The 13,648-nt window shown below is 40.0% G+C and overlaps 1 protein-coding gene across 1 annotated transcript in view; it reads right to left on the reverse strand.

Annotated features, from left to right (window-relative positions):
- Window positions 1-1,809: 1,809 nt before the first annotated feature.
- Window positions 1,810-13,648, reverse strand: part of fyco1a (FYVE and coiled-coil domain autophagy adaptor 1a) — a 30,053-nt gene continuing 18,214 nt past the window's right edge. Inside the window, exons 14-17 of the mRNA XM_088350027.1 lie at window positions 10,798-10,890; window positions 9,581-9,791; window positions 4,757-4,866; window positions 1,810-2,963 (exon numbers count right to left, since the gene is read on the reverse strand). Of these exons, the coding sequence (XP_088206153.1) occupies window positions 2,888-2,963; window positions 4,757-4,866; window positions 9,581-9,791; window positions 10,798-10,890 (490 nt within the window). The 3' untranslated portion in view covers window positions 1,810-2,887. The remainder of the gene's footprint in view (window positions 2,964-4,756; window positions 4,867-9,580; window positions 9,792-10,797; window positions 10,891-13,648) is intronic.

A 13,648-nucleotide genomic window follows, 5' to 3' on the forward strand; every position in this document is an offset into this window, starting at 1 on the left:
AAGCTATCGCCCATGCCATACTCAATTGCAGGCATTTAATTTAAAAAGAAATTAAGTATACCATGCACCTATCCTTTTGGGCGCAACACTTTGGGGGGCACTAATAAAATGCCACAAAAACTAATGCCATCTGCCGTTAATCCCGAGTGAAGAATTGCAATGGAATGGCAAAGCCATCAGAAAGCAGTGTCGGGATCATCTTTAAGGAGACTTGTTGAGTAACATGGATTTACAAGTACTTGACCCAAAAATCAAGCGCTTTCCAATCCTTGAAAACCCAACATTTATATTTTGAAGGATTTCAAGCACCCGTTTTGAAAATATTGCAGCTGTGTATAAATACAAATCGGTTACGTATAGGGTCCCCCCCAGGATTTTATTTTTTCAAATTTAAGACTTTTAGGACCAATCTCTCACTTATCCTGGTATACATTTAGTAGTCAGAATAACTAAGAATAACTGCAGAAGACAGGGACAAGTAACAATCACTTTTTTATAAAACAATATAGATGTCAGGACCAGAACAGAAACAGGACCCACTCGCGTAACGTTTACCAGTTAAGTTTTATTGAAGGAACGGTGAAGGGCTCCGCCCACGATCCGGTGTTCGGTCTCGGACTCGGCTCGTGATCCGAACACGGAAGCGGATCTTCCGTAACGAGCGATGGCGGTGTCGGGGAAGAAAAATGCGTGTCGTAGCCGGGACAGGAGAGCAAAAACGTGGTCGTAAGCGAGTCGTAAGCCAGAACGGGAGAGCAGACCTGATTGGGGTCGGAAACGAGTCGTAATTCAGGATGGGAGAGCAGACGCGGTCGAGATCAAAACAGGTCGTAGCCGGAGACAAACAGGAGCAAAATATGGGACAGGCGTGAGTCAGGGTCGAAAAAAGCCTTGCCTTGAAAAACAGAGGTTCACAGACGGACTGACAAAAGGGGATTGACAGGACAGGGTTTAGATAGTGGGGAAGTCAACCTGTCAACAAGCTGCAGCAGGCGCGACACAGGCAGGGCCAATTGGGCGCCATGGCAACTGTGACAATAATGGGAAAATGTAAGACTTTTTTAGTTTTTGACCTTGGGGTAACCCTGTATATAACATCTGACCCCCAAAATATATACTCATATGTTTTTAACACCCAGAGACCCGACCACCTAAAAAGACCAGTCAAAAGTCCAAAAAATGGATCAAACCATGAAAATATTTTTATATTTTCAACAAATACAAATTCTGCATACAAATGTGCACATGTCAAAAGTCCAGTATAAATTGCGATATCACAAGATTGTTTTTGTTTTCCGGAAATATAAAACAAGACCGACAAACGCACCGGCATTAGCTCAGAAGGTTAAAAGCTCGTCTTGGGATCAAGAAGTCGCAGGTTCGATTCCCGGCTCCTCTGTGTTATATGTCAAAGTGTCCTTGGGCAAGACTCTGAATCCCTAATGCCCCCAATAAGCAGGTCGGCTTGCATGGCTGACTCCCTATTGGTGTGTGTGTGTGTGTGTGTGTGTGAATGGGTAGGTGTGAAGCACATTGTAAAGCGCTTTAGGAGGTCTTCATTGACTTGAAAAGTGCTATAGAAATCCAGACCATTTACCATTTAGCATCTTGATTATCCTCAAAACTTTTGGAGGTAGACTCCCTATCGGTGTGTGAGTGAGTGTGTGAATGGGTAAGTGTGAAGCACATTGTAAAGTGCTTTGGGAGCTCTTCATTGACTTGAAAAGCGCTATAGAAATGAAGACCATTTACCATTTAGCATCTTGATTATCCTCAAAACGTTTGGAGGCAGACTCCCTATTGGTGTGTGATTGTGTGAGTGAAGGGGTAAGTGTGAAGCACATTGTAAAGCGCTTTGGGAGGTCTTCATCGACTTGAAAAGCGCTATAGAAATGCAATCCGTTTACCATTTAACATCTTGATTATCCTCAAAACGTTTGGAGGCAGACTCCTTATTGGTGTGTGAGAATGGGTAAGTGTGAAGCACATTGTAAAGCGCTTTGGGAGGTCTTCATTGACTTGAAAAGCGCTATAGAAATGCAGTCCATTTACCATTTAGCATCTTGATTATCCTCAAAACGTTTGGAGGCAGACTCCCTATTGGCGTGTGAGTGTGTGTGTGAATGGGTAAGTGTAAAGTGCATTGTAAAGCGCTTTGGGAGGTCTTCATTGACTTGAAAAGCGCTATAGAAATGCAGACCATTTGCCATTTAGCATCTTGATTATCCTCAAAACGTTTGGGGGCAGACTCCCTATTGGTGTATGTGTGAGTATGAATGGGTAAGTGTGAAGCACATTGTAAAGCGCTTTGGGAGCTCTTCAGTGACTTGAAAAGCGCTATATAAAAAATGCAGACCATTAACCATTTAGCTACGAAGAAAACCCAAGCTACGAACACAACATTGCCTTAAAAGTCAACTCCCGGTACAAACTGTCGAGAGTCGATAGGCACTTACTAAAATACATAGGACAACAGCCCTTGAGATGATGTCGGATAATGGCGCTCGTTTGATGTTTTTTTGGGACGTAAAAAACACAAAATGTCATTTTTGTGCTCCTGAGAAGAGCGCACAGTGCAATTAGTGTTCTGGAACAATGTGATTTTGTTTTAGCCCTCCAGGGTGCTTGGACTGGACAAAAGTCTAGCTTTTAAAATGATATGATTTTTCTAAAAACATGGCCGGTTACCGGATCGATTTGGGTAGTCTTACTAACCGTACACTGGTGACAGTTTGACTGGATGATTATTTTCTTTTGCGAAGCAAATCATCTATAAAAAAAGTGCATTCCTTTGCAAATATCGTGTTATTCTTTCCAGGATAAAACCTGAGTTTTTGTCTGGGTCGGCTTGCAGTTGCCATGACGACGACCACTCGGAGCAACATCTTCAGGGGAAGTCGCTTCCGTCGTAGATGATGGCATTCTCGACGGTCAGGTGATAGAAGACTTTCTTGGAGATAAACCTGCAAAGGAAGAAATAGGGTTGCAACACCTTTTTCTATGGCAAAATTCAAGCCCTTCTAAGGACTTTTAAAGACAATTTTCATATTTCTCCAGTACGGTTAAAAGAAGAAATCCAGGGGTGACGTCACACTGGGTATTTGTATATTGTTTTCTTTTGGCTTTATTATTGTATTGTTCTCAGCTCAGGGATGCTGCTGGAAATGTGAATTTCCCTTAGGGGATGAATAAAGTATCTATCTATCTATCTATCTATGTGCCATTTACACGTGCCACGTTCATTCATCAAGACATTACTTTGAGTCAAATCGCGAATATATTTGTGGATCGGGGTAAATATATCGCTTTCTTCCTGAATTGACAAAAAACAAACTCAAACTCACCAAAACACCAACTCAAATTTTCCAAAAAAAGGACAGAAATAGACTAAAATAATGACTAAAAACAAACTCAAACTCAAAATACTAACTGTAATCGACCAAAAAATGACCCAACCATAACTTGAAGTCACTGAAAATCAAACAGAAATCGACTTCAATTGATCCAAAAAAAGACCAAACTCAAATTGACAATAATACTAACTCAAATTGACCAAAAAAAGGACCAAAAGCTTACTTATATAGACCAAAAAAAAAGACTAAAAACCAAAAATGACCCAAATATAACCCAAATATAACTCAAATTCACTGAAAATCGACTTAAATCGATCAAAAAAAAAGACCAAAACCAAACTCAAATTGACAATAATACTAACTCAAATCGACCAAAAATAGGTCAAAAAGCTAACTTATATAGACTAAAAAAAAAGACTAAAAACTAACTGTAATTGACCAAAAAACCACCCAAATATAACTTGAAGTCACTGAAAATCAAACAGAAATCGACTTAATTAAATTGATCCAAAGAAAAACCAAAACCAAACTCAAACTGACCAAAAACTAACTGTAATTGACCAAAAATGATCCAAATATAACTCAAATTCACTGAAAATCGACTTAATTTGATCCAAAAAAAAGACTAAAACCAAACTCAAATTGACAATAATACTAACTCAAATCGACCAAAAAAAGGTCAAAAAGCTAACTAATATAGACTAAAAAAAAGACTAAAAACGAACTGTAATTGACCAAAAAACGACCCAAATATAACTTGAAGTCACTGAAAATCAAACAGAAATCGACTTAATTAAATTGATCCAAAGAAAAACCAAAACCGAACTCAAATTGACCAAAAATTAACTGAAATCGACAAAAAATTACTAAAAACTAACTCAACTCAACCCAAAAAACTGGACTCAAATATAACTCAAATTCACCAGAAATGAAAACAAAAAACTTAAATTGATCAAAAACCATAAATTTCACCCAAAACAAACTCAAGTTGAATATAAACGATTAAAAAAAATTTAAAATTAAATGGACCAAAAAAACTCAAATATAAAACGCTTAAAATTGAGATAAAGGGTCACCGTGCATTATTTAGCGCCTCCTAGGCGTAAATAATCCACTCAAAAAAAAAAAAAAAATTGATTTGAATAATAAGCGAAAATACTTAAACCACCCGCAAGGCCTCATTTTCAAGCAGATTTGTTGAGATACACGGCAACAATTTCCAGCATTTTACAAGCACTTCACCCAAAATTCAAGCAATCCTCAAAAACACAAATTTAAAATGTAAACATGGTGGAACGTTTCAAGCACTCTACAGAAAGATTTTGTAAATACCGGTAGGGCACCAAAATGTCCGTTCATGAGCTGTGGCAAACTGAAAATGAGGATTCAACTCATGGACCGACCTTGAGAAAGAGTTATCAAAGATGAGTGAATAGGTTCCAGGACGGCGCACTTTCAGCTGCCCTTGAATGTTCTCCTTGTGCGAATTACAGCGCGTCAGTGGAATCAGGACCTAGACAAAAGTAAACCCTCGTTAAAAACAGAGAGGAAATAGAAAACCAAAGGATATTTTAATAAAATAATACAATTGGACAGGAAACACGTTGTGGTACTGGGTTCGTACATTATTTTCATGGCCGAATTCAAGCACTTTTCAAGGACTTTCGAAGACAGTTTTCCAATTTCTCCAGGAACATTCAAAGAAGAAATCTGGCGTGGCTTGTGTATTCTGCAGAGCCAAGAGTCTATATGCAATTAACATATGCCATTTAGAGATGTCTAGATAGATAGATTTCTAGATAGATAGATAGATATATACAGAGCTAGATAGATGGATACAGAGCTAGATACGGAGATAGATAGATAGATAGATAGATAGATGTCTAGATAGATAGATGGATAGATGTCTAGATAAATAGATGGATAGATGTCTAGATAGATAGAGATAGATGTCTAGCTGTCTAGATAGATGTCTAGATAGATAGATGGATAGATGTCTAGATAAATAGATATCTAGATAGATAGATAGATGTCGAGATAGATGTCTAGATAGATAGATGTCTACATAAATGTCTAAATAGATAGATAGCTACTTTCTTCATCCCCTTTGGGAAATTCAAACTTCCAGCAGTATCCTTGTGTTGAAAAATAAAATAATAAAAGATATAGAATAAAAAAATACCCAAAATATGTCGAGTATTTAAATAGTGCTACGGAAAATGCACACTGTCATAAGAATAGGGTAATATGCAAATGTGGGGTTGGGGTTTCATGTGGGCTTTTACTCCCCCGGGTGGAGTTCAAGAACCTCATGGCAGGAGGAAGAAATGATCTCCTCAGTCTGTCCGTGGAACAAGACTGTGACAGCAGCAGTCTGTGCATTTATCCATGTATACGACTTCTAGATATTGAGTTTACTGTGAATATATTTGTGAGACAAATTTCTCCCCATGTATGTGTCGCTATCTTGCTGCTAGGACAATACTTGAGCTGTTCCCCTTTAGGATCACTTTGTGTCATTGAGCTGCTCTAAACTGACATGAATTCTGACGATCTGCTTCAACAATGCTTGTGCAGCTTCAATAAGTCATACTTGTTAAGAAAGACAGGAAGAGCTCTATAGGTGTTGGGAAATAATACAGAACGAAAAGTACAGTACATAGGAAACGCAGAAAAATGAGCAAAATTTGGACTCATTTGAATGATATCGATTGCTCCACCTGCTAGTGGTTAGCACGTTTGCCTAGGTCTCGAAAGGTCCCCGGTTCGAGACTGGGAGGAAACATATGTTGGCCTGAAGAGGGATGGGCGCCACCAGACTTTACTTGCCAAAGACACACCTCAGGAAATGGTGCCCCTACCACCCAGGTGCTTAAAGGATTAAAACAACCAACCAAAACATTACTGCTAAAATCGTTTTGTATTGTACAATTTTTTGAATATATTAATTGATATTTCATGTTTTTTCAGGGATCCCCTGCAAACCATGAAATGACCCATTACTAAATCTTTTGGTGAAAAATGTTTCATGACATATGATAATATAGCATTAAAAAAAAAAAAAAAATCTGAAAATAGAGCTGTCCTCTTGGGTGCGACCAATATGGGGGGCTGCCGCTTTACATGTCAAGGCCATGACGACTGAGAGCAGGCATGTCAGCGTCATTTAAACAAAAAAACATCCATTAAGGCGTGGTCTATAGAGTCTGACTGCCAAGAAACATAGCAATGGCAACAATTTCAAGCATCTTCAAGCACAAAATTCAAACGTTTTCCTGATCCTGAAAACATAACATTAAAATTCAAAAAAATATCAAGGATATCAAGCACCCGTAGGAACCCCGCTAACAGCATAGGTGCTACACAAGACAAGAATAGGAAAATGTATGAAAAAGGTTGAGGAGTCAGAGAACAACCAATCACCCTGCAAGGAGCAGGCCATCTTGCTACTACGGTTACCACAAAAACCTTGTTAAATTAAAAAGAAAAACGGGTCACTTTGAGTCAAGAGTTTGCATTCTTCCTTGTGCTTTTTCAACACTCCTTTTCAATTGCAGTGCACAATACAGGGACATCCAGTGGTCCCTTTAAACGAGTAACTGGGTCCTTTCCCTCCCCCTATATCAGAGGTGTCAAACTCATTTCAACTCGGGGGCCACACGACAGAACAAACATTCTGTCGGGGGCCGGACAAGAAGATTAAAGAGAAAGAAAAAGAGTGATAAAGGAATAAGAGAAAGAGGGAGGGAAAAGGAGAGAGGGCGGGACAAATAAAAAGAGAGAGAGGGAGAGAGCGCGAGAAATAAAAGAGATACAAAGATAAGTCGTGAGAGGGGGAAAGAAAGGAAGAGGAGGAAAGAAAGCCAAAGAGAAATAGAAGGACAGAAGGAGAGAAAAGAGAAAAGAAAGCGCGAAGGGTATGAAGAGAGAAAGAGAAAAGGACAAAAGGAAGTGAGAGCAAAAGAGGTTAAAAGACACAGAGAGAGAAAGAGACAAAGAGCAACAAAGAAAAAGAGAGACGCAGAGAGTTAAAGAGACAGCTACAGAGAGTGGGAGAAAAGGGGTGGAAAAGAAAGAGAGAGGATAAATAAATACAAGTACAGTGTCTTTGTTCGAGGCACCTGGCTTTGGCAACATCAAGTTGACATATTTCATCCTGAAGCTTGTTTTTCTCTTACGCTTCTCTGAGTGTTGTCTCACGGGCCGGATTTAATCCCTTAGCGGGCCGAATCTGGCCCGCGGGCCGCCTGTTTGACACCTGTGCCCTATATTATGACCCCATTGTTGGCAAACAATTTGAAACTCATGAAAAATAAAAAAATGCTTTCGAAAAACAGATGTTTAGAAAATGGAATCGGAATGTCGGTGGTTATGGATTATTAACATCCCTGTCCTGCACTTGGGTTGTTTCGGATTCAAATCTGCGGAGCGCTAAAGTGCAGTTCGTCTTCCGGAACATTAGCTACACCTGCACCAAAGTGCTAAAAGATAAATGTCAAGAGAGCTCATGCATTTTCATTTCATAATGTGATCATCATTGCGCTTGGAAAGATATAGTACTAAACTTTAAGTGCTTAACAACTCTGTCAATTTCTTGCACTTTGTGTAGTCCCCTCAAATCCCACAAGATGGCACCAAAGCCTTGCTCATCAGAAAAGTAGTCAGTTGCCATCAACAAAAAAGCCATTCAATATTTTCAGAAATCACTACAATGCCCATGAAATTTGATCACAATCTGAAAAACTAAGCATTGTAATTCACATATTTTTCTAAAGCTATGTCAAAGCGTTTCCAAAAGTGGCTATTTGGGGACGACCAATTTACAGCTCGAAAATCTCCGTGACCTTGTATTTTACTTTGGCTCATTTTTAGACATTGTGAAAGAGTTGTAAATGTTCGACTTTTCTTTCCAGAAGTCAACTCCTAATTGTGCCCACTCCCGCGTAAAAATAGATCCAGAGTTTATTTACGTACGTTTATTTTCGACTCTGATTTGAATACACTTTGGAAAATTGCATACATTTAGGTTGGGAATTTCATAGGCTAACCAATGTGTCAATCCTCACTACTGGCTAATGATAGGACAATACAGGCCCTTATAGGCTAATGAGGGCTGTAGATTGTGAAAAAAAGCCTAGGCTAACAGCCATATTGGAAATCATATGACCCGTCTGATTATCTCTAAGAGGGAATTATGAGGCCAAACAAACTCATTATAAAAAGGATGGTCATACGATGCAGGAATGCTTTTAGGCGGATTTTTTTTTAATCCGTCTCCATTATCATGTGTTTTGGAGTTAATATTTTACAATTTGGATTTACGGGACTTTCATGAATATAACCAGTCCATATTTGCGGGGAATCGTGTCATGAGTAGAATTTCCTTGCACTTCTGCGTGAAATATGCCGGCTTTATAGTTTTGGGGTATCTGGTTTCAGAGTGATGGTGATGTTTCTGTGATGAGTACATTTTGAAGATTCAGCGCTCTTACCACAACGACTTGGGTTCGATTCTCGCGGCCTCCAATATTTTGTGATTGCGGTCTGCAATATTTGATGATTGATCAATTATTGCAAACATAAGGTAAGATATGACCGTAAAACCTATTTTGTATTGCGCAGCGAAACGTCAAATTATTTTTGAGGTTAAAAAAATGTGTTACGCGGGAAGAAATACAGTAGTTATGCCTGCGCAAACTACACCGATTTGAATTCAAGCCCACCACCTCAAACACCCGATTCATCCATCCATCCATGCATTATCTGCACTGCTTATCCTCAGTAGGGTCGCGGGGGTGCTGGAGCCCATCCCAGTTATCTCTGGGCAGTGGGCAGGGGACACCCTCAACTGCCGCAGGGCACACAGAGACGGACAACTCACTAGGGACAATTTGGACCGACCAATGAACCTGACATGCATGTTTTTGGAATGTGGGAGGAAACCGGAGTGCCCGGAGGAAACCCCATGCAAGCACAGGGAGAACATGCAAACTCCACACAGGATCTCATGACCTCAGAACTGTGCCACACACGCGCTAACCACTGTGCCGCCGTGCTGCCCCGCCCGATTCACATTATGTTAAATATCACAATACACCCCCCCACCCCTTCAAATCACTTTCTCCTTAGATCTACACAATTCACACAGGTCACGACTCCACCAAAAGGTGAGGGATTTTCATGCTGAAAAAATGCTAAAAACCAAAGCTGGGCCATCGTGCTGCTACCTTTGATTGTTCCAAGTTCGTTTCGGCAGATTCCCGGTAAACCACGCTAAAGGAGATGCTTTTGGCCTCCGACGAAAAGGTCCATCCGACGGTGGGCCCCGAGGCGGCTGCGGAAATAGTCACCGTGCTGTAACAACTGGACTTGATAAAGAGTTCCCGCGATCCGTCCCCGAACTGGGAGATGTCCTCGATGCGGAGCGGGACGGACATTCTGCAGGTAACGGACGTTTTGGAATGAAAAACGGTCTTGGTGAGTCACAGAATAGGAAAATACGTTTAAATACGTCATGCGAATACATCGTAGTAATGTCTTATTTGAGAACCACTGGTTTAAAACAATATTGAGTACTTAATGTGACATAAAATTGAAAATATCTTGTCTGCCATGTGAAAGAAAACATTTCTTTTTTGCTTAAGAAATTGGAATACTGCTGTATAAGACTACAAGCAACTACCTGACCTTGGTTTCCTCCAAATCTTTTGCAAGGTTGCATAGTTCAATAATCTTTAACAAAATGAACTCATTTTATTTATATTATGTTTATTTAGTATTTTATTAGCATATTTGGCATTGGAGTAATGCAGTAATCAGGTTACATTACTGCAATATTCAAATTTTATATCCGAGAACAATCTTTTTGAATCCATCCAATCAGGATTCAGGGCAAACCACTCTACTGAGACGGCCCTGATTAAGGTAACCAATGATCTTCTACCGGCAATGGACTCCGGCGCTTCATCCCTCTTGCTGCTGCTGGACCTTAGTGCTGTTTTTGACACTGTGGACCATAATGTTATACTAGAATGGTTGGAAAAATGGATTGGTCTCTCAGGAATGGTTCAGATCCTACCTCTCAGATAGGACGCACTGTGTGAAATAGGGCGAAATGACATCTGAGCCCTTTAGTGTTACCTGTGGTGTTCCGCAGGGTTCAGTACTGGGCCCCCTTCTTTTCAGCATTGAAATGCTTCCATGAGGTGATATTATTCGCAAGTATAATATCAGTTTCCGTTGCTACACAGATGACACTCAACTATATCTTCCGATGGAGGAATCTGACACACGAAACTGTGGAAATTTGGAGGCCTGCCTTGACTTGACTTAGTATTCAGATTACGTTACTGATATTTTTTAACGGGTAACTAGAAACATTTTCAAGAAACTCAGAAGAAAAAAATAAAGCGGAAAATACAAACGAATCGATGAAAACACTCACGTGAGTTCTCCCGACTTGAGGAGGTTGATTTCCGAATCCTGCAGAGTCGCAACATTCTCATCGGGCTCATCCACAGTTATTTCACCTATGCCTCTGCAAAAATAAAAAAAGGCATCACACACAAAGAGCAAAGTCAAGTCCTGTTTATTTGTATAAGTCCTTCATTCAGAGCTCAGGAGCCTTTTTGACCCCAAAGAGTTAGATTTTTTACTTTTTGAGAAAGTCGTAACATATATTTTGTGACGAAATTCAGCAAAACCGCCAAACCGCCTCTCCAGATAAAAGCTCATTTTTAGCGCAACTTATCCATCTGTGTGACATTAGATGATTTAATGAAATTTATGAAATAAGAATAACAATGTTACATATGACAACAAATATACCACTTGAAACATGGCCCACAGTTATCGTTTTTTTTCGTAAATAATTGTTTCAATGTTGTGAAAATGTCACAAAATACTGAAAATGAATAGTTTATCATTGTATTTCCCTTCAGCTAGTAGATGCGTGTGTGCTTAGCTCCGCCCACACCTACCGCTCACCCAATTAACTTGTTATGTGTGCTTGGCTAGCATTTGTGGGTTATTACAGTTTGTTCAGTGGGTTTTTATCATAATGTCTTTATTATTTAATGTAGATAATGAGCTTCCATACAAAGCAGGGGTCGGGAACCTGTGGCTCCTGAGCCACATATGGCTCTTTATAAGAGTGCGTACAGCTCGGAGATAAAATGGAAATTTTGCGATAAATGAATGTGTAGTCACATGAGGAGCCGGTTGACGCAAATAAGAAGCCTAAACAATACAGTTTTCAGTCGAGGTGTCACACTAACAGACCCCGTTTAGGCTGTGAATGACTAAATAATCCTTTATATGAACGCTCACTAAGCATTCTATTGACATTTTACAATCAAAAGCCACACAACAAACTAAAACCCTGTCGGTCTGTTGGTGTGACACCTTGACTCTGAACTGTAGGTAAGACCGTGCCTTTTATCTATTGGACAGACAGTCTGGATTCATTTTCTTTTTTGTTTAATTTCACCCTTTTTAAGTCATTTTCTGCATAAAAATTGTTAATATATGGATGAAAGCAACCAGAAGAGCCGTTTGGGTATCAAAAGAGCCGACTCTTTTGAGTAAGCCGAACCGAAAGAGACGCTTCTCGAAAAAAGACAGGAACTTGGTTGGTATCAATGACGTAGTCATGTATGCAAGGACTTACTGTGCAGGCGATAGTAAACCAAACTTGTCGCTATTTTTTTAAAGTCTTTGTGACAAAAAAACAAAACAATAATAAGAATCTTTTTTGAGCCCTGATTTTGAAGGGCAAGCTTTTCTTCTGCAGTGAGCGGGACCATTACCCTTCGAGGTTAATGATTCACACGCTTGGGTCCTACTCACAAGTTTTCTGAAATCTTCACCCATCATGAAGAATCTGCAGGACGCTTTTTTTTCCTAGAGCTTTCAGACAAATCTTAGCAACCGATGATATATGCTTCGTTGTCATGGGGACGACCAAGTTGTCATTACATGTAACCACCAGGAGCCGCTGCTAAATTCAGTGATGTGCTCTTAAAAGCGCCGCCAAGAGCACGTGGAGAATATTTCGGTCCATTACGAGGATCTAAAAGGACTACGGGCGCTTTCACACATTTACTCCGTTGAGTTTTATTCTTTCGAGCTTTAGGGCGGACTGTTCTAAAAGAGACACGGCGAGTTAATATCCGGGCTCGTACACTTGTTTCCTGGCCAAATTTGAGCACTTTCCCGTTACTTTCAAGGCCAATTTTTCATTTGTTCCAGTACCTCGAGAGAAAGAAATCCAGTGCCGATTCATAAAAGAGACATTGCCACCTCCAACTCTGAATATTTTTAGCCAGTAGGAACTGATTCAAATGATGATTGACAGATAGGTTAGCCATTGAAATCTGAAAAGAATGATTCGCAGATATACAGTGTATTCAAAATGAGACCCCTAAATAAACATGCGTAACGCCATTTGTGATTCTTTTTTTACCCACCATTATCATGCGCAAGTGTGCACAATAGTGATAGAGACACTAATGAGAAGTTTAACATTTACAACTCTTTCAAAATGTCTAGAAAAATTGGCCGAAGTCAAATACACAGTCGCAGAGGTTTTAGTGCTGTAAATTGGTTGTCTCCAAATGGCTATATATTTAGTTTTTTAGATTGTGATCAAATTTGACAAGGCACTAGGCAAGGTTTCAAGCTATTGGCTCACCTGTTTTCCAGCTAAGATGCCCATTCTACACTCATCTGTGGCCATTTGATTAGAAAATAAAATTCCATCTATCTATCTAACCTGGTCATATACCTCAAGAGCGGTGACCGACAGCTTGACAAACACATACAATAACAAATAAAATAAAGAAAAAGGGAAAAAGGAGCAAAAAAGACACACAAACATTTTTGGACCGTGGCCAACCCAAAGTGCCTATACACCCAAACAAGTTAAGCACCCAAGTCGGTCTTATTTTCGTCCCTCCAGATGAAACGGGACTCAAGAAACTCGGGTCAGGGTGACACAACACACTCTTTTGTTCAGCAGCGGGGCCCGACAGCTTTTCACTGGTTTACCCCTGCCGCATCATAGGGGTGCCCAGCCCATCCTTGAGAACGCGTCCACAATCGCACTATCCTTTCACAACACCTTTCCACTCCTTTATATCACCAACAAGAGCTCTAGCTTCCACTAGATGTAGACCTCTTTCCTGCACCATCCATCCACGTCAATGGCAGCCTTCCCTTTGGTCTCCTTCCATTGACTTCTGCTCTGTAAATCCTCTTCAACATTGGCTCCTCATCCATCCTCTCCATGTGTCCAA

This window comes from Urocampus carinirostris, chromosome 12, assembly GCF_059441175.1.
Source record: "Urocampus carinirostris isolate Australia breed hairy pipefish chromosome 12, RoL_Ucar_1.0, whole genome shotgun sequence".
In the NCBI taxonomy this organism is placed as follows: Eukaryota; Metazoa; Chordata; class Actinopteri; order Syngnathiformes; family Syngnathidae; genus Urocampus; species Urocampus carinirostris.